General features: G+C 50.0%; 1 protein-coding gene across 1 annotated transcript in view; it reads right to left on the reverse strand.

Moving 5' to 3' along the window:
- Nucleotides 1-21,434, reverse strand: part of ctnna2 (catenin (cadherin-associated protein), alpha 2) — a 413,128-nt gene that overhangs the window by 267,359 nt on the left and 124,335 nt on the right. Inside the window, exon 7 of the mRNA XM_036516446.1 lies at nucleotides 4,779-4,982. Coding sequence (XP_036372339.1) covers nucleotides 4,779-4,982 — 204 coding nt within the window. The remainder of the gene's footprint in view (nucleotides 1-4,778; nucleotides 4,983-21,434) is intronic.

Genomic DNA, 21,434 nt, shown 5'->3' on the forward strand with positions numbered 1-21,434 from the left:
GATGACACTGGTGAACACATACAGACACACAATTGAATCTCGCTGTTTTTATCAGCACATTATTTCATTGCTATGCGAGGGCTCTCCCGGTAAAAGCCCATTGGCCGCAGGCTATACGGGCCACTTCCTGGCGTTTGGAGAGCTTAGTCCACTTCGTTTTGCCTCCTTCTACCTGCTTGTGCTGTTGTTGCCTGAAAACTTCTGTAACAAGGGCTGAGTGTGCTGGCATGGGCACTAGTCCTGGATTCGGAGACCCCCCCCCCCCCCCCCCCACGAGAATTACAAGACTCTTAACGTCCACCGCGGAGACTTGTGGGACTTCCTGTTGTCGCCTGAATGCTTGTCAAAAGGGCTGAGTGTGCTGGCAGGGGCGCTAGTCCTGGATTCAGTGACCCCCTCGCCCCCTCTTTAATGAGGCCGTAGTCGTCCGCCGTGGAGATGCAGGGGGCCCAGCGACGATGGCCCTGCCATGATCGCTGTGTCCCTCCTCGTCTGACTGTGGACCCGCCCCGGAATCTGAGTCTGGCAAGAGTAAGCCGTGAGCCCTAGAGACTGCCTGATCTGCATAGGTACATGTTTGCTCTGACGTTGCCCCCCCGCAGACTGCCAGAGCCGGGAGAAAAATCCCACCGCCAAACGCTGCCCTGCGTGGCTATCTCCTCCTAATGAAGCCTCCGTCATCCCCGTCAGACCGGCGTCCGTCCGCTATGTGTCACATCCCGCTAACTGCCAGATTAAACTCCACTAACCAACTCCCGAAATCCCACCCGCGCCCCCCCCCTCCGCACCCCGCGCCGGCCCCCAGAACGGCAATGCATTACGCGGCCGATCGATTGATAGATCCCGCTGTCCGAGCTGCCGTAACTAAATCAGCCGATGGCGATGATTCAGCAGCAGCGCGGGAGCCGAGGGCCGCTGTCACCAATCACCGATCACCCGCCGCCCGACAGATATGGACATTCCCCTGTCACTTCTGCCTAATTTATCGCCGCCTGCCACATCGATTAACCTTGTGCGGTGCCACGGTGCCTATCTGAGAGGGGAGCCAGAGCCATTTAAACCAGGGAGGGGGGAGAGAGAGAGGGGGGAGAGAAAAGACAACCCCAGACTTTTTCAGGCGGAGGTTTGACCTTGCACTTTTGACCTCTGGGGGCAATCCTCCCACCCTCTCCCTTGCTGGACCCTCTCCCCCCTGGAAAGGAACGTTAGCTCCGCGGTGTTATCTTGCTAGCTCTGCAGCACGGTCGCTTTCGCCTCTCGTTCTTCCATTAGACCAACTGTTCACAGGCAGCAGAACTCGTGTGCTGGGAGGCAGCCAGCTTCGCCGGTTTCAGGAGCAGTCCTGCCAGCTTCCTCTGACACACGGCGGCTGCGGAGCTGGTGAGACACACAGGAAGCTCGTCGAGCTGTTTGCCGCGCCCGGAAAGCCAGGACGTCTGGAGGCCCGCGCCTGTGCCGTGTTTAGGGGTGCCCTCTGCCGCTGTAATAGTTTTTCGCTCTCTGAAGTGAGGCAGCCAGCGGCTCCTCTCATCCTCACAGCTGCAGATCAGGGCGGCCCGCGGACCTAATGAGGCAGCACGAAGCGTTTACCCCGGCGGCACGTCAGCGGGGGTTAGGAGGCACCGCAGAGTGCAGGATGGAAGGGGGGGGGAGGTCGCACTCTAGTTTTGGGAGAAAGGAGAGCGGCAACATCCACGCCCCAGCCGGAGTAGCAAATGCGCACGCTGGCCTCTGAGAGGGACGTTCCCTAAAATAATCATCGCAGAGAAATCCACGCACACCCGGGACGGGGTCAGCGTGGGGAGCGTCACGCGCACGCTCAAAAATCCCCGCTCCTAATTACAGCATTAAGCGCAATAATTTAATCGGGTTGACATTTTCCACATCCTCGCATGTGACAAATCACCAGAGCAGACGCAGCCCGCGCCCCACATTCCAGAAACATCCCGCCGCAGTGTGTTCGGGGGAAGACAAAGGTGTTAGCGTTTACGGGTAATTAACTAATTGGGTCAATTAAGCCAGAGGAAACGGCTGCAACAAAAACAAAACACAGGCGCGGAGGCGGAGCCAAACCCCGACTGAGCGAGACTGTAATGTGAGCTGCCCTTTGCATTTGTTAACGGGTAAATGGTGTGCATTCTTAACGGCGTAACTCTCCTGTGCGCCACTTCCACACCCGCTCGGGCGAATGTTTTTCTCCGCAGGGGTGCAGAAAGTCAAGCGTTTTTATTTATTTATTTTTTTTAACATCTTTCCCGTTCTCATCCCCACGCACACGCGGGGCAGCCCTCCATTGGAATGCGGGTCTCTCCGAGGAGAGAACTTTCACGCGCACGTTAATCCACCAGGCGAACGGCGTGCGAAAACTCCGGGGGTCGCCTCACGCGCCCGCCTCTCCCCTCTGTGAGGAAGTAACCGGAATGGGAGGAGGTTAACGCCCCCGCCCACGTCGCACCGGGACCACGCCGGAGTGTTAATCTAATCAGGGGCTTATTTAATACCCCGCTGGTGCCCGCACTGTCTGAACATGCAGACCTCGCCGAGAAGGCGTTCGTTTAAAGTTAGAAAGATTCATTGATTATCGCACAGGAGAGCTGCCAAGGGGCGGAACAGACACTGCGAGTCGATACTGTGCAGAGCTGTGATTGGCTCAAGGGCCGTGAATGGCGTCTGCTTCAGCCAATCGGAAACAAGCGACAAGGAATGTCAGCAGGGACGGTCAGATTCACGGGATTGACCCTCCCCCCCCTTGCCCCAGCACCATCGATATGAGGCTGAGGTGATCCTGAAACACGTCCTCCGCTGAAGATTCATTAGTCTAATAGGGTCTGTGGTTCCCGAAGCGTAACTGTGCAGCATCCTGTTTCATGAAGCCTTGGTGGAGCATGTCACCTTTCAGATTTCTTCAGGATGCTAATAAAATCCCCTCTGGGCAAACAAGGAAAAACACCCAGCACTTTCTGATAATGGCTGCTGACTAATCACTGCTAAAAGCTGATGAATGAAAATATGTAGAATACTTATTGCATCTCAGAATTAATTTTTTCCCCATCTCTGATATTCTGACAGGCAGTATGTCATGGGCTCTGCTGTTTAATTCCCACCAGACTCCTGGTTTTTGATAAGGATCAGTGCCCTAATGTATCGCTATGATGACATCACCTCTCTATGACATCACCTGTCCAACATGGTGACTGCTTATCTCTCCAGAGACAGTTTTAAGCCCAGTCTGACGCAATTACATGCATTTACTGTAAAATTAAATAAACGTCAAAATGCAACATATTTCTGCAAAATCTGTAACGTGAAATTTGCCAAAATACATTCATAAATGCTGAAAATTTATTTCTTATACATGGCACATATGGTTCCAGATTGACTGGTGAAATGTTTATGTGCATTACATAACATCACATTACTGGCATTTAGCAGACACTCTCATCCAGCGCAATTTACATTAGCTTATTTTACAAGGATATCAATTTATACAGCCGGTTATTTACTGAGGCAGTTGTGGGTTAAGTACCTTGCCCCAGTGGTGAATCGAACCAGCAACCCTTTGGTTACGAGTCCTGCTCCTTAACCGCTATGCTCCACTGCCGCCCCGTGCAAATCCATTCAGTGTCCGTCCCCAGCTCTGTCAAGCAGGCGCAGACTAGCTGAGCGAGCTCAACGCAGCCTGAATGACACTCGCTCACTGGCGAGAGCCCTCCAGGTCTGCTAATTATAGCCGGAGTGCACAGGCCTTCAGGGTGTCTCAGAAACGCTCCACAAGAATGGGCTTCAAACAACCCATATCAATTACAGTTAGCAGGATCTCCCGACTCCTCCGACTGTGGGAAAAGACTTACTGCGGGACGCAGAACCACTAAGTACCCAAGCAGAGGCAGACAGACAGTCTCTGACTGCAGTGAGATTACACTACATTGCATTACATTACATTACATTCATATGAGATTTATATGGCATATTGGGGTAGCTGGGGATTTGAAAGCAATCGACCCACCTGACTGCATTAACTCTGATAAACTTTTCGAAGAGGGGCTGAGAGGAGATGAAGTCTATTGCATCGGTGCTTTGACATAACACACGTTGCCTTGCATGTAATACTAACCCCAGGGTTAGGCTGACTGCTTTGACAGCAGGTGGCATAACTACAAGTGAATGCAGCTGATCCTACACAAAGACAATGTACTTCTTATCTGCTTGATGCACATACACTCACTGTTTTTCAAAGAAAATTTTAACATTGAGGTTGGGTTATTTAGGGTAGGGTTGGGATAAGGGGAAGGTTTTAAGCGTTCAGGACTAGGGTTAGCGGTTCAGCAGTTCTTGGTATATCTTGGGTTAGAGTTAGGGTTCGGGTTCAGAGGTTCTTGCTGTGTATAAGGTTGGGGTTATGGTTAAGAGATTCCTGCTATATCTGGGTTTAGGGCTTATGGTTCGGAGATTCTTGCCATATCTGGGATGTGGATTATGGTTATGGTTTAGAGGTTCCTGCCGTATCTGTTGTTAGGTTTAGGGTTAAGGTTCAGAGGTTCTCAGTGTTTCTGGGTTTAGGGTTAGGGTTCAGAGGTTCTCTGTGTATTTGGAGTTAGTGTTCACAGGTTCTCTGTGTATTTGGGATTACTCTGTGTGTTTGGGGTTAGTGTTCACAGGTTCTCTGTGTATTTGAGATTACTCTGTGTATTTGGGGTTAGTGTTCAGAGGTACTCTGTGTATTTGGGGTTAGTGTTCAGAGGTACTCTGTGTATTTGGGGTAAAGAAAGCGGACTCACGTTGTTCATGTACTCGCTCAGCAGGTCCTGCAGAGCCTGTCTCACAGCGTTGCACTCGGCCACGATGCGCTCGCGCCGGTCATCACGCGTGCAGGACGAGTCGGCCATCAGCGCCGCCCCGCTGATGATGCTCTCCAGGCGCTCCTCCAGGGACGGCCGGAACCGGGCCTCGCTGAAGGTCAGCGGGTCCAGGATGATCTTGTTCTGCAGGAGAGAGAAGGAGTCAGAACCGGGTCAGGACCGCTGCTGTAGGAGAGGAGCTGTGATTGGCTTAAGGCCAGTGAATGGCGCCTGCTTCAGCCAATCGAAAACAAGCGAGAAGGAATGTCAGCGGGGACGGTCAGATTCACGGGATTGACCCCCCCCCCCCCCCCTTGCCTCAGCACCATCGATATGAGGCTGAGGTGATCCTGAAACACCTCCTCCGCTGAAGATTCATTAGTCTAATAGGGTCTGTGGTTCCCAAAGCGTAACTGTGCAGCATCGTGTTTCATGAAGCCTTGGTGCAGCATATCACCTTTCAGATTTAGGAGTAGGAGTAGGAGTTCCAATAGGAGTTCCAGTCTCCCATCCACCTGCCTCTCCAACATCCATTTGGGTGTGTAAATAACCGCTCTTCAACTTAACGCCATGCCATTGTCTTGTATACCTGTGGCAGGTTATTTATGCTCCTATGGCTCTGAGGAAAATGAACTGCATGATCACCCTCCACCTGACAAACGCACAGGCATACCTCTGTCAAAGTCTGTCAGAATAAATCTATCTCTCTATAGCAAAGCTATACATATATTTTAAAAAATACATATAAAATGGGCATTTCTTTAAAAAAAATCTCCACAATGACAGGAAGCAATACAAAACAGCCCAAATGCATTCACGTTTAAAAAGCAAACACATTTTTCACGTTTAATCGCTTTTTGTTTACAGTATGGAAAGCCAGCCAGTGAGGAGGTCGGGGTGTTAGCCTGCACAGCTGGGGCTAAGCCGGTGGCATTTACAGTGCTAGCACTGAGTGAACTGTGCGTGGAAATGGTTTTTAATTAATGTATATTAAAATAAGTCTATTAAATAAATGTGCATTTCCAGTTCAACATGATTCTGATTTGATCTCTTTGGTAGTAAATGATACTTTACTAATTACAACCCTTTTTCTGAAGTCCTGAAGCATATCTCTATATGCACCAATGTAAATGTGTACCCCTCGTAATGAGATTTCTGATGCCAAAGTGACCTCATCTAATGCATCTGCTTCAATACTTGAGGCACACTTATACGTGTTTACGTTTCCACTGGCCCTCATGTTACTTAATTCTTCTCACATTAGCACCATGCTCTCTCTCCCTGGGTTATTGTTCTTACTTCTGTTCTTTTGATGGTCCTAACAATCAATTTGTTCTTCATTGCTTGAACTGTACACACTGTGCTCTACCTGGCCAGGTCTAAGATGTAAGAAAAGGAGACAGAAAACTGTAATAAATTTAAAATTAGATTAAAAATAAAGGAGTGACAGAGAGCAAAAAGACACTATAAAAAGTGCAACATGGAAGAAAACCAACAGAGAACGAAGACTGAAAAAAAGAACTTACAAGATTCTTTAAAAAATATATATTCTTCTATTGCTTTGTTTCTTAAACAGACCCTTATAAACAGAACACACGCACTCTGTGTTTGGCAAGGATTGTGGGGCCAGTAGGTTTTGGCCAATCAGCTGAGGAGGCAGCCAAGGGCAGGGAGAAGGTGACCTTCAGGGTTAGTCCGGGGCCTGGAGTTACAGCCCACCTCTGTTTTATGGAGCTTTTAAGCACAGAATGCAGAATAAGGTCACTCTGTTTTATTGACTAAGTTGCTACAAAATAGAGATTTTATGAGCTCTACAGCAGAAAAAATTACCATATTGATGGTAGCGATATTATGTTTTATGGCTGTACAATTTAAATATCCTATTCACAGCAGTTTGTGGCGTGATAGGCGAAGTCATGCTGGAATAGGCAGCGTTTATTAGCAGGACGGGTTATGAGCCAGGAGCCTGCGCTTCCCGTGGTTCTTCTTGCTCTGTGTAATGTTGTCTTACTTATTGTGTGATGGTTTTTTAAAAGGACCTTCAGCGGCGCCTGTCTGATACCAAGCACAAAATTTCCACGAGCAGCCGCCTGCATCTCTTCGAGCGCTCTTAAATTTTTTTTTTTTTTTGCCGTGACGGAGAAACAGTCACGGGCGAGATTTAAAGCGGGAAGCGTTTTTTTTTTTTTTTCTTTTTCAGCCATATCACCACGGAGACGGCCGTTTTAAAATGAAACCGTTATCGCCCGGGCGGAAATGGAACCTCTTACTGGTTTGTTCGGAATTTATCCTGCCGTTCCCCACTGCGAGAGCGAATGCATTTCAGATGGCTTTGTTCACTCAAACGGGCAACGCGTCTAAAGGTGGCGTAAAAATACAAACTACCGAGCGCTGAATCTATCATAGGGGAAGGTGCTTATGGCTCTCCCAGCCCCTGCCTCCGCCCTGAACCCATCCGCATCCTACAGCCCCACAGCAAGGCCGTTCACCGCAGCCATTCAGAAACCATTACAGTCCATACAATATAGGTTTACGGCGTATTTATTGCACATAACAAGGCTGAACACGCGACAGCACCTATAACCGTAATGCAAACATTTCTCCGGGGGGAGAGACGTTATTTATTCCGTCAATGCCTCCGACGCGTCTGCGAAGATGACCAGGTGGCAGTACTTGCAGTAGGATTTAACCATCTGCCGCTCGTCGCTACGAGACGTGGAACGTGTCGTACATTCGACGTCCGTGCGAAGAACACAAAGCCCAGACTTTTTCGTGCGTCGTGTCCGTAACAGCTGAGGCGCGGGCCGGGTTCAGGAGCACCAGGCTGTCTCACCGCGGGACGCGGGACATGGGACCTGGACCCACAAAAAGGCTTTTTGTCAAACCATGCATAATAAGATGCGGAAGAGAGCAGCGGGCTGTGTCAGCATAACCTACTTTCAAAGAGCAGAGGCGCTGTCAACGCACGGCTTTACAAACAGGCTGGGAAGAGCAGGGGAACCATCACTGTCAGAGTGTGGCCTGTCTGCACCCTCCGTGTTATTAACGGAGGTGTTTTTTTTGGGTCTCGTCTCTTCCTGCCTCAATCAAACAGAGGCTGGCCGGCCTACATTCGCCTCTGAACGGCTCCCCTCCCGCCCACCCTGCGCTCTGGTTGGCTGAGAGGCTCCTCTGCATGGACTTGGTGCTCTGGTACCCATGCGCATTGTCTATCTCCAAACTCAACAGTTTGGTCTGGAGCTGAATACCACTATTTATCAGCCAAGCAGACACACTTATCCAGGTCAAATTACACGGCTTACATATATTTTATGTATTATTTATTCCTCTGAGTATATTCCGAAGCAATTTGGGCTAAGTGCCTTGCTTAAGAGGAGCAAAGACGGAGCCTCATCTGGGGATTCAAACCTTTAGCTGTCAGGTTACGAGCCTAGATACTATCCCTCTACGCCCCCCTTGTCCATCTTTTCCAGTGTGGTGCTAAAAAAGCTGACCTTAACACACTGCTCCTGGTGTTTATATGAGGCCTAGCCTCCCAAAGCACTTAGAGTCATCTATTCTTCCCAAGCACTTAGAATCAGCTAGACTTTCCAAACTGTAAGAACCATTCAGTCACCCCAAACGGTTAGGATTCTGCCACTCCCGAGCACTCCAAATCATCCAATCTTTGCCAGCACTGAAAATCATCTAAGCCTTCCCAAATGCCTGAAAAGATCTGGTTGTCACAGAATCATTTCACTTCCAAAGATTCGCCTCTCCAGCTCTGGGTGTGGCAATCGACTCAACCCTTCAGACAGAGACGATGAAGATGAGGACGGAGAAGATGCCGTGTGCCCAGTAGGGACATTTGGTCCCCCCTCGTCATGTAGCCCAACTTCTGGACCCCTGCTGCCACCTCCGTCCCAGAACAAGGTGCAAAGAAGCATCACCCTCCCCGCAGATTCCAACTGCCAACATGTGAAATGTACGTATGAATCACGGCCAGATTCCATCACATGTGCCGCCTTTATCAATGTGACCGCGCATGAGCGTGGGCAGGCATTCGGCTAACGCTAATGACACCAGGCAAGCCGCTCCCGAGCAATTAGCATGATACGCTCGGCTCTTCTTTTCATGCCATAACTTAAAGACGGGTTGCTCACTTATCAGCCCGGCCCAGCGTTCCCGAGCATTCAGCACCGCACAGCTTTCCCCTGGGGGGCGTAAATATCGGCTGCCAGAGAGGCCGACACGCTCCGGCGCGTCAGAGGGGCCCGCGCCCGCTCATCCCACCCACAGGATGCAGAGACCTGTTGCTCCGCCGCTTCCAAGGTGTAATTTTCCCCAGCAACCCTGTCAGGCGTCTTCCAGTGCGCTGAATCATCCACAGCTTCCTTGATGAAGCACGCTCTCTCGTTCTCTTTCTGGCTCTTTCTCTCTCTTTCTCTAGCTCTCTCTCATACTCTCTCATACTCTCTCTAACTCTCTCTCACTCTCTCTCACTCTAGCTCTCTCCCTCTCTTTTTCTCTCTCTGTCCCTCTCATTCTCTCTCTCTTCCCTTCTCTCCCTCTCGCTCTCTCCCCCTTTTTCTCTCTGTCCTTCTCATTCTCTCTCTCTTCCCTTCTCTCCCTCTAGCTCTCTCCCTCTCTTTTCTCACTTTCTCTCCTTCCCTCTCATTCTCTCTCTCCCTCTCCTTCTGCCTCCCTTTTCTCTCTCCCTCTCCTTGTCTCTCCTTGTCTCTCCTTATTTCTCTCTTTTTCTCTCTCCCTCTCTTTCTCTCACTCAGGCTCTCTCCCTCTCTTTATCTCACTTTCTCTCTCTCTCTCCCTGTCTCTATTTCTCTATTTCTCTCGCTTTCTCTCTCGGCTCTCACTGCTCCAGCATCTACGGTCTGTACAAGTGTCAGAGACGTTGCCCTCTAGGGAGAACTGCATTATTTTCAAACGGATCTCAGATAAAACCCACTTTCAATAGTATCATATCCTATTTCCCAGGTATTTGGCAAGCGTTTCGCCATTTTCTCAAGACCAGAGCCAGATTATTAGTTTGCTCTTGTGATTGTTATTATTGTTTTTTTGTTACTGTTGTTGTTGTTTAACCTGAGATAAGGGCTGCTTTGGAAGATAGCTAGTTTGCCAACCTGTCGGTGAATGAAGCTGTTTAGCTGGAGATAGCCAGATTTATCAGGAGGCACGGCTTTTCACTCCTACCAGCGGGGAACAGTAACATTACTCAGCACAGCCCTTATCAGCAGATAGAACAGTCTGCTGTAATATTTAATCCACAGAGGAAAGAGGTCAGAGAGACAGAGAGAGAGAGAGAGTGGGGGGTTGGGTGTGTGTGTGTGTGTGTGTGTGTGTGTGTGTGTGTGTGTGTGTGTGTGAGAGAGAGAGAGAGAAAGAGAGAGAGAGAGAGAGAGGAAAAAGCTAAATAAAGCAAGGGAAAGAGTGAACGAGAAAGAGCAAGAAGGAGAGCAAACAAGTAAGGGAAAGAAGGAGCAAGGGTGAGACAGAAAGAAAAGAAGAGAGAAATAGAGAGAGAGATAAAGAAACAGAGGGAGAGAGAGAGAGAGAGAGAGAGAGAGAGAGGGAGAGAGAGAGATAGAGTTAGAGAGAGGGAGAGAGAGAGAGAGAGGGAGAGAGAGAGAGAGAGAGAAAGAGAGAGAGAGAGAGAGAGAGAGAGAGGGAGAGAGAGAGATAGAGTTAGAGAGAGGGAGAGGGAGAGAGAGAGAGATAGAGAGAGAGTCAGAGAGAGAGAAAGAGAGAGAGAGAGATAGAGAGAAAGTTAGAGAGAAAGAGCATCTCTCAAGACAACAAGTCACCATCATGTGCGCCCACTTCAGTGAAGGGCACTGGCTGAATGAATGAAAGTTGCGTTAGACGATACATTTCCATATCACTGCTGGAATGGCTCTGGGCATTTCCAGCCAAGACCGCTTTGCTCACAGGCCCACACGAAGCTGTGTTTGTTGTCCCGGACTGTAATGCACTATTAATTGAGAGCGGTTTGCATTCATGCAGCTAAAACCACCCTTGTTTCAATGGAGAAACCGGTGCACTTCAGACAAAAGCTTAAGCAGAAGATTAAAGACAACCACAAAGACACAGCGACCTTGATATAATAGAAAATAGAAAAAAAAATTGAAAAAAAAGAAAAGGAAAAAAAAACCCGATACGCAACTCTGTGATAACCCAGGGGAGCATGATGAAACCGTCTGTTTAAAAAAGTGGGAGAGCGGGCCCCACGGGAATTACCCCAATTTTTACTTCCCGCTCACTGACAGGGGCACGGGGATGGCAGCGAGCGAGGAATGGAGAAAAAGAGGGTGGCGTCGGAGTTTGAAGGAGAAGCGTCCACAAACAGCCTCTGGCTCAGAGCTACGGCATAGCTGGGGGCATCAGCATAATGGTTACGGAGCAGGACTCGTTACCAAAAGTTTGCCAGTTCGATTCCCGGCTGAGGCACTGCTGTTGTACCCTTGGGCAAGGTACTTAAACCAGAATTGCCTCAGTAAATATCCAGCTGTATAAATAGATACTACGTAAAAAACTGTGACCTATATATACATGTGCCAATAATGTAGTGTAATGTAACATATTCATAACATGGCTATCACAGAGAGCTAGCACTGTTTTCATTACACCACCACCCCCCCACCCCCCCTGTATGCAAATGGAGGCCATCTTTCTCACTTACTGTTAGGCATGCTTCCCTTCCAGCTGTCTCCCCAGTCGAAATGTCCCTGCTATGCATTTAGTGATTTCCCCTCTGTTCCAGGAAATGCAGGTGGCACCTCCCCCAACACCAGGGAAAGCCTCCCACCTTCCCGCCGCTCCTTCCGCCGGCCCTGTGTGCCGCTAGCTGACGACGGCTCACGTGCACGAACAAAGGGGCGGGGTTAGCATGGACAGCGTGAGAGAAGGCGGGCAGGCGTTTGGAAGTGACCACAGTACAGGGATTTGAGCGCCAAGGGAAATGCTTTGGAGTTTGAGCGCATCTCTTGTCGTTCTTGTAGCCACCACCTCCCTTGCCCTGTGGTGCCATGCTCAATGACGCCAGCGCTGGGTTCGCGGGACCCCCACAGGAGGTGCGTCTCTCACATTAGGAGGCTTCAGTCTCGGAGGCTGGGGCGCGGGGAATCCACAGAGGCCTGCCTCCCGCCCCAGATTCACCCTTCCCCGTCACATCTCATTGGAGCAACCGGGACATAATTGGGACACACCGACCCCCCGCCGGGAGGCCGTGTCATCGTTTCCGAGTGCGACGCCGATTCCCCTAACCCTCCCTCCCCCGTGGCGGCGATGCCAGCGCCCATCACACCCGTCAGCCTCCCGCTCGGACGTCAATCGGCCAGGGCCTGAGTGAGCCTCACAGCACCTGACAGGCACCCTCCGGTGGCCTAATCGGACATCAGCTGTCCCTGTCCGTGTGACTGATTAGCCTAATGAGTGCCGGCCGGAGCGCCCTGGCGAAAAACGCCGTTTGACCTATCTGTGTCACACGAGACGCGGCGACCGAGGCGGTCATCGAGACGCTAACGCAGTCATCTACACTCGCCTCCTGCCACGCTTCATAGCGTCAGCGGCTACATGCCTTTAAGCACGGGAGGCTACATCACCAGGTTTCACTGCAACAATACTGGTATGTGTTTATTGCAAAGTTAAATGTTAAACGTTCAGGCACGGGAGACGCAGCCGCGACCAAAACATTTAACCAGGCGCTCACTTCTCCTTCTCCCGTCCTTACACAAAGATTTCATCACGGAATTACAGCCAAACTCATAACGTGTAAGAATAGGGGGGGGTGGGGGGGGGGGGTCAGAAATAGCAACAGCAGTTGATTAACTGTATCAGCTGAAGGGGAAACAGCCGTGTGGGAGGAGGCCGGTCCGCTGGGCTGCTCACCCTACGGCGGGGAGTGTCACATGACTGCGGCAGGGACGCCACAGACGACACCGGGGTGTCCGATTGAGTACCCGGAGGGGCCCCATCCAGAAGGTCCCTTTTCCAGCCGAGTACACAGCAGCTCGCTTTGACTAATTACTTTAATTGCTTTAATTGGAACTGTTATTCCAGGGAGAGTTGGAGCACGTGCCGTGGGGGAAGGGGGGGCTCGAGGACTTGGGTTTTGTGCCCTACCGGCGGCACACAAGGCACGGGCACAGCTGCGTGTGAGCGGTTTGCCCCCCCCAGCCTCGTGAAGGGGGGACAGCCAGTACCTCTGCATAAAGCAGTACCAGCTGGGGGGCCCCAGGCCAGCCCCTCCCAGGGGGCCGGACTGGGGCCTGATGTGGAGACTGGAGGATACTCATTGTTCACTGCGACATGAACTCATCTGAAGTAAAGGATTGTGGGAAGAGACACAACATCCCCGTGACCGAATCAGAACTCCTGCTCTCTTTACACCCTGTTCCTGATAAAGACATGTATGCGGAGGTCTACACCAATCACCCACATGTTTTCACCTCCAGATTCTTCCGCCTCAGCCAGGATATCTTTATTCCAATTACACCTGGCGTGGGTCTGTCAAGAAAGAAAAAAAAAAACTTAAACTTGATAGGACAAACGGATTAAGTAATGAATAAGTGTGTGCGCACGCTTCAAATTTCCCACAACTGAAGAATTGTTGAAAGTCAGGTTGGATGTTGGGTTGTGGTGCAGAAACTTGTCAGCCCTCAGGCCTTTTGGAGAGGGAAATGAAGGATCCGGGTCCGTTTCTTCCTTCTCCTCAAGTCTCCCACACTTTGCGTCCGCATACGTGCCTTCCTGAGAGCCGCTCAGGGGAGCTCTACTGAACGTCCTAATTACTAACGAAACCCTGGCACTACCGCACCAACTTCACTCAGCTCAGAACCCTAAAGGCGGAGTATTTATCACAGAAACAGCACGCTCACTAATATTATAAAAAAAATGAGGAGAGGGAAATAAGAAAAAAATGAATAAATATATAAATATCTACAGACAATCTGTACGTCTCATTTTAGCGGCAACCTTTGTCAATGTGACATTTTGCTTCCCAGGAGAAAACGTCACACTGGATAAAGAGAGAGGCCGCCCGTCCTCATTTGAAACTAACGCACATAATATCGGCTCTTTGTATGGAGGGGCCGGGGTGGCCCGGAGCTGTATCTCTATGATTAAAGGCACGGCAGGGGCCATCCGGGGGAATGCCGGGACTTTAAAAACCTTTAGCTCCAGGGGAGGCGTGGCGTTTGGGGGGGGGGGGGGGGGGGATTTAGTCACAGTCCTCTGCTTCACAACTTATTAAAGATTTTCAAAAACACTTATGAATCAGCCAGGCTCAGACGGAAGTCTTTTTTCTTTTTTTTTTCTTTCTTTCTTTCTTTTTCCTTAGGTCTCCTTGGCAACATATCACAGACGATACGCGGTGTGACACTGAATAACAATACTGGGGCGTGGCACCGCGGCAGGCTAGCGCTGGCCCGGCGCGAGGCAGACGGCTTCACGGCCGCACCTCGCGTGCTTAGCGAGAGTCCTTCACTGGCTGGCTGGCTTTGACTCGGGCCTGCTTTGTAGCTGAGGCCTATTCTTCGCCTCACTGACTCGTCTGACACCCAACCCGGCGCCTGACGGTTTTACCGCCAAACACTGAACCACAGCCGTGAAGCCTGCAGAGGTGCACCACTGTACAAGGGATAACAACAGGCCTACCCTCCCTTTAAAGCCTGCGAGGGGCGCCGTTACGGACTCTCAGAGTACATCTGTGCTGCCGTCGCGCTCTCGTTCATTGCGTAACACGCGGTGGCAGCGGAAAGCGGGCCAAACGTTGTGGCGTGTCGTTTTTTTTTTTCGCGGGGCCCGTAATTGAAGACCACCTGTGGGCGGCTTAAATAATGTAGCGCGAGCTTTTACCTTTATTTCAGCTGTAAAGCGAGGTAAACGGCGGACGGCCCTGAATATTTCATGGGCGGGCGCCCGCGCGGGAAAGCCGGCTCCAGCCGCCGCTCAAACCGCACATGAGAGCAGTTCATTTGGCGCCGTGAAAAATTGATGTTACACTTCGGCGGCGTTGTCGTGGGAGGAAAACAAGAGTGGGGTTTCGGGAGGATGCCCGCGTGTTTCTGACAGGGGCGGTAGACATGAGAGAATGAACACACACTCCTTCCACAGCCAAGGCCTAGCTAAATGCCCTCCCCCCCACCAAACATTCTTCAGAAATGCTTTACTGCAGTCCTGTTACCCCCAGCTGATTCCTCTTATTTCCTGTCTGTGCACACTCCACAGGCGTCCACACAGAAGGTTACTGGCGGTGATGTCATAATGTTTTTCTTTTTTCTCAAGGCTTTGCGAACCCCAGAATGGCTGCAGACAGCACGGAATCGCTTGTGTTCAGCAAACAAAAGACCACTCTCCACTTCAATTGGTTCAGGTCAGCGAGTTGCTGACAACAAAGAAGCCCCACTTATTTTGGGGTTCAAAAAGCCTCACTGTTCCAGCGCTAATCACATCCCCCCCGACTTCAGAAGCCTCTTGATAAGCATGAAGGACCAGAGGCGGTATTGCCGCTGAGTTCTCAGCACCGACAGAGGAACGGCCTAATCCTCGCCTATTTCCTGTCTTTCACTCTCAACACCCAGTTCACTGCACCCGCAGGTGGTCAAACGCCTCTCAGCCCAGCCCTGTGGGTTCAAAACGTAAGAAACTGTCTGCCAGTCAATGTTCAGCACATAAGGAGAAACCGCTGAAGCTGTGAGTAAGGCTGACAGCGTGTGATTCTAGCAAGGGCTGGGACACCTTTTCCCACAATTCCATGCTCCATCCCACTGTCCTGAGGGTTCAGGCTTTCCCATCCTGCCCACTTCCTGGACATGTTCCCTGCATCCTTCTCTGGCTCTCTGTCTGTCTGCCTCTCTCTCTCTCTCTCCCTCTCATCCCTTCCCTTCTTTCTCTATGAATTTTGAACACTTCACAGTAGGAGCGGTGTGTGTTTGAATACATTTCCTCGGCGGGCGTCGGAAACGATAAAACAGCTGGCCCAAAAATAGAGACGCACGGAGATGCAAAATGGATCTCAGAAGAAGGAGTGAAAGAGAAAACACATTTAAAAAGAACAAAAACAACGGGGGAAAAAAAAAAACAAAAAACAAAGACGCCGGGCGAAGAATACACCAGCGATCTGGGCGAATTTACTCCACGAGAACAAAATAAAACCGCCGTTACATGTTAATTAGAGAACATTATCGCAGGAAAGGAGAGAAGCCCGTGGAAGCTGCGATTGGCGCACACACGGTAAACAGCACTCAATTCTCCAGATATTTACATGTTTGTCAGAGAATGTAAATATCCAGAGTAATCTCAGGCTCCGGGGCGCTCCTTTTGCTCATTTCGCTCGTTTGCATCAGCCGCTGAACCGAGGAAACACGACGGACGATACTGGCATGTGTCACGGTTACGTAATCGCCAGACCTCTGTGGGTCACATCAGCTACCCAGCCAGCTTAATGCCCTATGCATAGCCTGCAGGCCACTGAGCATAACCGGGGACCAGAGTATCTAACTCATCCAGCACTGTGGAGTTCATACACAATACACCACTGTAGAGATTCAACATAATCCAACACTGAAGAGATTCAACACAATCCAACACTGAAGAGATTCAACACAATCCAATGAAGAGTTCCCTTATAATGCAATACTTGAGTTCCCAGAACATCCAACAGTGTAGAGTTCCCACACAATCCGAGACCGAAGAGTTCCCATATAAGCCAACACACGAGATGCCAGAAAATCCAACAGTGTAGAGTTCCCATACAAAACAACACTGCGGAGTTTCAACAATAGGCAACATCACGGAGCTGCAACATAATCCAACACAGCACAGTTCACACACAATCCAACACTGCAAAGTTTCTAAAAAATCCAACACTGTACAGTTCCCACGCAATCCATCCTGCAGTGTCCACACATGCAGAGCGAATTCCTCAGGGGAAACAGAGTACTAATGTTGCCTTATATTCAGAACGGCATTTGAAATCACGAGAAAAACAATGCAAAAAAGAACGCCGGATCCGCACCGGCGTGCGCGTATGTGGGCGGAGTGGTGTGGAGCTTAAACATTAACACTGTGTGTCTTTTCTGTGATGCGACTTTTTTTTTTTCCTTTTATTCCTGAAAGAAGTTGTGAATACAAAAAAAAAAAAAGCCCCTTCCTTTTCAGCGTACCTTCAAAAGTGCACACATACTCAGGGCCTCCACGGAAAAGCTCCTGTTGCTGTGAGATTATTTGCGGAATCTATCTCTCCGCCGCTGGCTCCCCTGGGCTTTCCTTCCCGCAACTCCATCTCTCCCCGCCTTGTTTGATACCTCTCTCCATCTACCAAATTGGAAACAAATTTTATAGGAAACAAAATGTGGCCTGGATCACAGGAGGAGGAGGGGGAGGGGGTTGTTGAGAGAGCCAGTTTCTGTCTCGCAGGGTAACAGAGCTGGAGTTCGGGGTAAAGGCGCAGGAAACGAGCTCCACGCTCACGTGTGACCGCCCCCACACTGAGCGCGTGCGTTTGACACCGCCCCGACACCCCAATATGCTACGGATCCCCTGACTGAATATTCAGACAATCAAACCCCTGCTTTCCCCTGCACGTCGCCCCAAAACGGTGAGACACAGTCCAGGTGTTTGTGTGTGAAAAATAGCTCACAGTACAGAAATCTGTCCACCCACTCTTTCAGCCAGGGAACTGAAGGACATCTACAAATCTTCTCATTCCATGCATGACTGTTGGGCTCCTCTTCATGCAGATTTACCAGAAATAATAAAAAAATAATAATAAAAAACTGGATTCTCTTAATTTTTTTTTATATTAGCAAGCATTCAAGCGCAGATCCAAGTAATCAGTTAGTGATGTGACAGGCAGGGTCTGGAATCCCCATTTCTCCTGGGAACAGCGATGCACTCACACACACTTGAGCGGCACACAGGCCTTTATAAGTCAAGATCTAATCAGCACTGTGGGGCTTATAAATGGCCGCAGTGCCAGGCTCTGGATAACTCGCTGGGCTGCACCTTACCCACACTTCCATAAGATGAAAGGTCTTCAGTCAGGAGGGCCGAATTTAAACACCTAAAACGGTGAAACCGGAAAGATGGGAGACGCTTTCTGAAAAGAAAGGCTTCCTGTAGAGTGAGGAACAGGGACACACAGGGGGTGGTGACTCTAGGTGACTTTGGCCAGGTACAGCAGGCTGGAAGCACAGGCTGCTAACTTTACCTGGTGTTTCGATTTTTGCCACCTTGTAGCATAACCCTTCTGTGTGAGAAACACCGGAGCAGTAAGCGGTGAGAATTACTGAGACGTTTTACAGGCAGGGGCTATGGAGATGTACAGCATTTATAAAAAGATTCAAACAGAGCGATTTTTTTCAGCGCCAAGCGAAACACATGGAACTTAACACCCCCTGCCTGGATGTCTTTGGTACGGCCCAGCTGGGGACGGAACCCATGGCCTTCCAGTGTCAAGGACAGACACTCCAACCACCAGGCCACTGAAGCGGTGAGCTCTGCCCTGGGAGCAGATGGAGACATCCTCACGGCTGGTGTGCCAGACCTCTGTATCTGACACACGGCGCAGGCTGGCACTTTGCCACAGGGCAGTGCAGTACCTCCTCCCTCACCAAACCGGGCACTCCGGTCGCACACACGCCCCTTCAGCCAGCCTGGCAGAAGCCGCTGACCGCGCCCCCTAACTGTGACTGACCGCACGAACCACGTGACCATGTGAGACAGCGGTGGCCGCTTCTGACTGACAGCAAGATCTGATCAGATCAGCGAGTCAAAATTACCGGACTCCCAGAAAACCCAGACATTATGTCATCTGTTCTTATAAACTCTGAGCTCCTTGTCCTCATATAAAGAAAGAAAATGATAAGAATATTTAATTTGTATGAAAAATCATGCGGAAAAAAGACATCTTCTGGGAACAATGAAAGGTAAGCAAATTGCAATCACGTGCTATTCTGGTAAACACTTTGCGGCTCCAATCACAGCCATTTCCAGGACTACAGACCCCGCTACTTCCTGGATTTCCCCACTACAGCCACATTAAAACATGGAGAGAGATGGTGGAAATTATTTCGATAGAGTAACATATTAAATTCTGTGAGCAATGCACATGAGAAAATTGAAATAATTTAATCTTCTCCTTTCAGTAATTACTGCAGTGGGGGGAAAAAATCATATTGTGCTTAAGATGGATACAGTGACAGATTTGGCCAGGGATCATACTACATTTATTTTTATTCAGAAAAAAATCCACTGCTCTGTTGAATCCGCATTAGGAATTAGCTCTTTGCATGTTCCACAAACAGGAGCAACCGGGAAGTAAAGAGGATCCGAGCTTCATATCTCCGTGTGGCGCTGCTATTGTACCCTTGAGCACTAAGCCCCACGATTCCCGCGATCCTGTCTGTATGAGGGAGGTGCAGAGCCGTGATTGAAGCTGGTCACAGACGAGGGCATCCACTAAACACGCAAATAATAACATTTATTACCCCCACAATCATTTTGATTGGATAATTATCGGGAGCGTCAAAAACGCGCACAAAAAAAACAACACGTGTAATTATGGCCACCTGGCAAGAAACAATGGCATTCGATAAACCGCCACGAAAGAATCTGTCACTTTACTCAAGGTCAATCCCCTCTGACACATTTAATCCCTTCAGTGGAGTCCCGGCGTTCACAGAGGAATGAAAAAGCTGGCAAGTGCCAGTGTGAATTAGCATACATGCCGGCACTTGAACTTTCCTTTTAATCCCAGAATTCCCCACTACTAGTGTCTGAAAGACGCCAGATATCCCCCCCGGCCTTTGATACAAGAAGCGCCAGACGTCTTCACCAGTGAAAGAACCGCATTCAACGCTCGCCACGTCCTCTGAAGAGGACCGCTTCCTTTTCAAAGCGTCTCTCCCTGCATTAAGTGTGCGTGAAACACGCGTAGTTCCGCCCCGGAGAACCACCGCACGGCTCTTCTTCCAGGTCTGTGGTTTAACTAACTCTGTAAAAACGCCTGGGTTTATAGGGGCAACGGACATGCCGATCAATCAGGGAAACAGATAGAGAGACGGTTCAGTCCTGTCTGGAGAAACACTATTAACTCGTCTCTGCTCCCAGTTTAGTGACTCTCTATTACCTGTAGAGATCCTGTTAAAGCCATATAAATCTCTCCGGCCTCTTCACAGTCTGGCCTCGGACAAGATGTCTGCTACCATATTATACAGAGTCATCCGAGGCCACGGTGAGTACGTGGATGACATTTTGGGAGACGGACAAACTCTCTAATTGGGCAGGAAATGAGTGCAGCGGTTAGTAAGTCAGGACAGCGGAGAGGGCTGGCAGTGAGGGACCCAGAGCTGCCGGTTCAACTCCCGGGCTGTGCCCCCGAGGAGCGCTCTTAACCCGGGCAGACGCACATTCTGCTGGATGACTGCACATTCTGTACAAAGCGCCCGAATTCGGGAGGGCGTACGCCGAGCAGACACAGAGCGTCAGGTAGTGGGCCAGGGAGTTAAGCCAGTGCCGACAATCACACAAAAAAGAAATGCAGCGCAGTGAGGGCGTTTGACACAGAAAGCCATCGTGGTACTATGCAAGCCTATGCAAGTTAGAGAAAGCCATTATAATATCGTAACTGTGTACATGAAAGGTACCATCTATACCTTGCAATTTCCTACAGAAAACCATTATGGTACTGCAGCTTTGTAAGTTAAAGATATCATATATATACTTGCTGTTTTACACAGAAAGCCATCATGGTGCTTCAGCTATCTAAGTTAAAGATAAAAGCATCCTGTAATGATGTATATGAGGATGAGGGTGTGACCCCCAGTGGTGGGGGTGGGGGGAGGGGGATTGGGAAGGGGGCAGGAGCTCCGCAGGGGAGGCTCAGAGCGATGTCACGCTCAGCCAGCCAATCCTGAGCCACCCACACAGGCCAGAGACCACGCCCCTCTGGCTGTGCCATACTCACCAGTCGATCACATGATAATACCATCCAAGTGTGCTGCCCTACAGTAGCCTGTTAGGCACTGTGTTTTTTTAATCTGTCCTTTTTTACAACAATGCTTTTTTATTCCATATCTGTTTTCAACGTGACGCTCACGTGCTGTAATGCTGGCCGTTCACTGTTGTACCTACTGTGTTATTACTGTCTTGTCGCGCATACTGTCCATGATATGTATTGAATACGGATTATGGCACATAAGTCGCTATGGATGAGATCCGTGGCCAAATAAGTAAATAATAACCAGAAAAAATAACAGAAGAGGAAGCAGAAGAATGCAGGTGATGGCGGATCTTATGTGGCACAGTGTGAGGAGGGAGAGAGGCATGGCTGAGTTTTGTGACCGCATGTGACAGTGGTAAATAGGGGTCACTGCCCCCCCCCCCCCCCCCCCCGCCCCCGGAAAGGGCCGTGTGCCAGGCTGCGTGGGCCCCCACTGCCAGAGGGAACAAGCCCGCAGGGCAGCTGTCGCCTCGGGGAGAGGCCCCTGGAAACAAGGCCGCCGACTCCTCTCCCTAACAACAGGGGGGCCAACGCCCGCCGTCGCTGGGAATAATTACAACACCCTCGCCTGATTAATTAAGATTTATTTACTGCAA

This window comes from Megalops cyprinoides, chromosome 22 (genome assembly GCF_013368585.1).
Source record: "Megalops cyprinoides isolate fMegCyp1 chromosome 22, fMegCyp1.pri, whole genome shotgun sequence".
NCBI classification, from domain to species: domain Eukaryota; kingdom Metazoa; phylum Chordata; class Actinopteri; order Elopiformes; family Megalopidae; genus Megalops; species Megalops cyprinoides.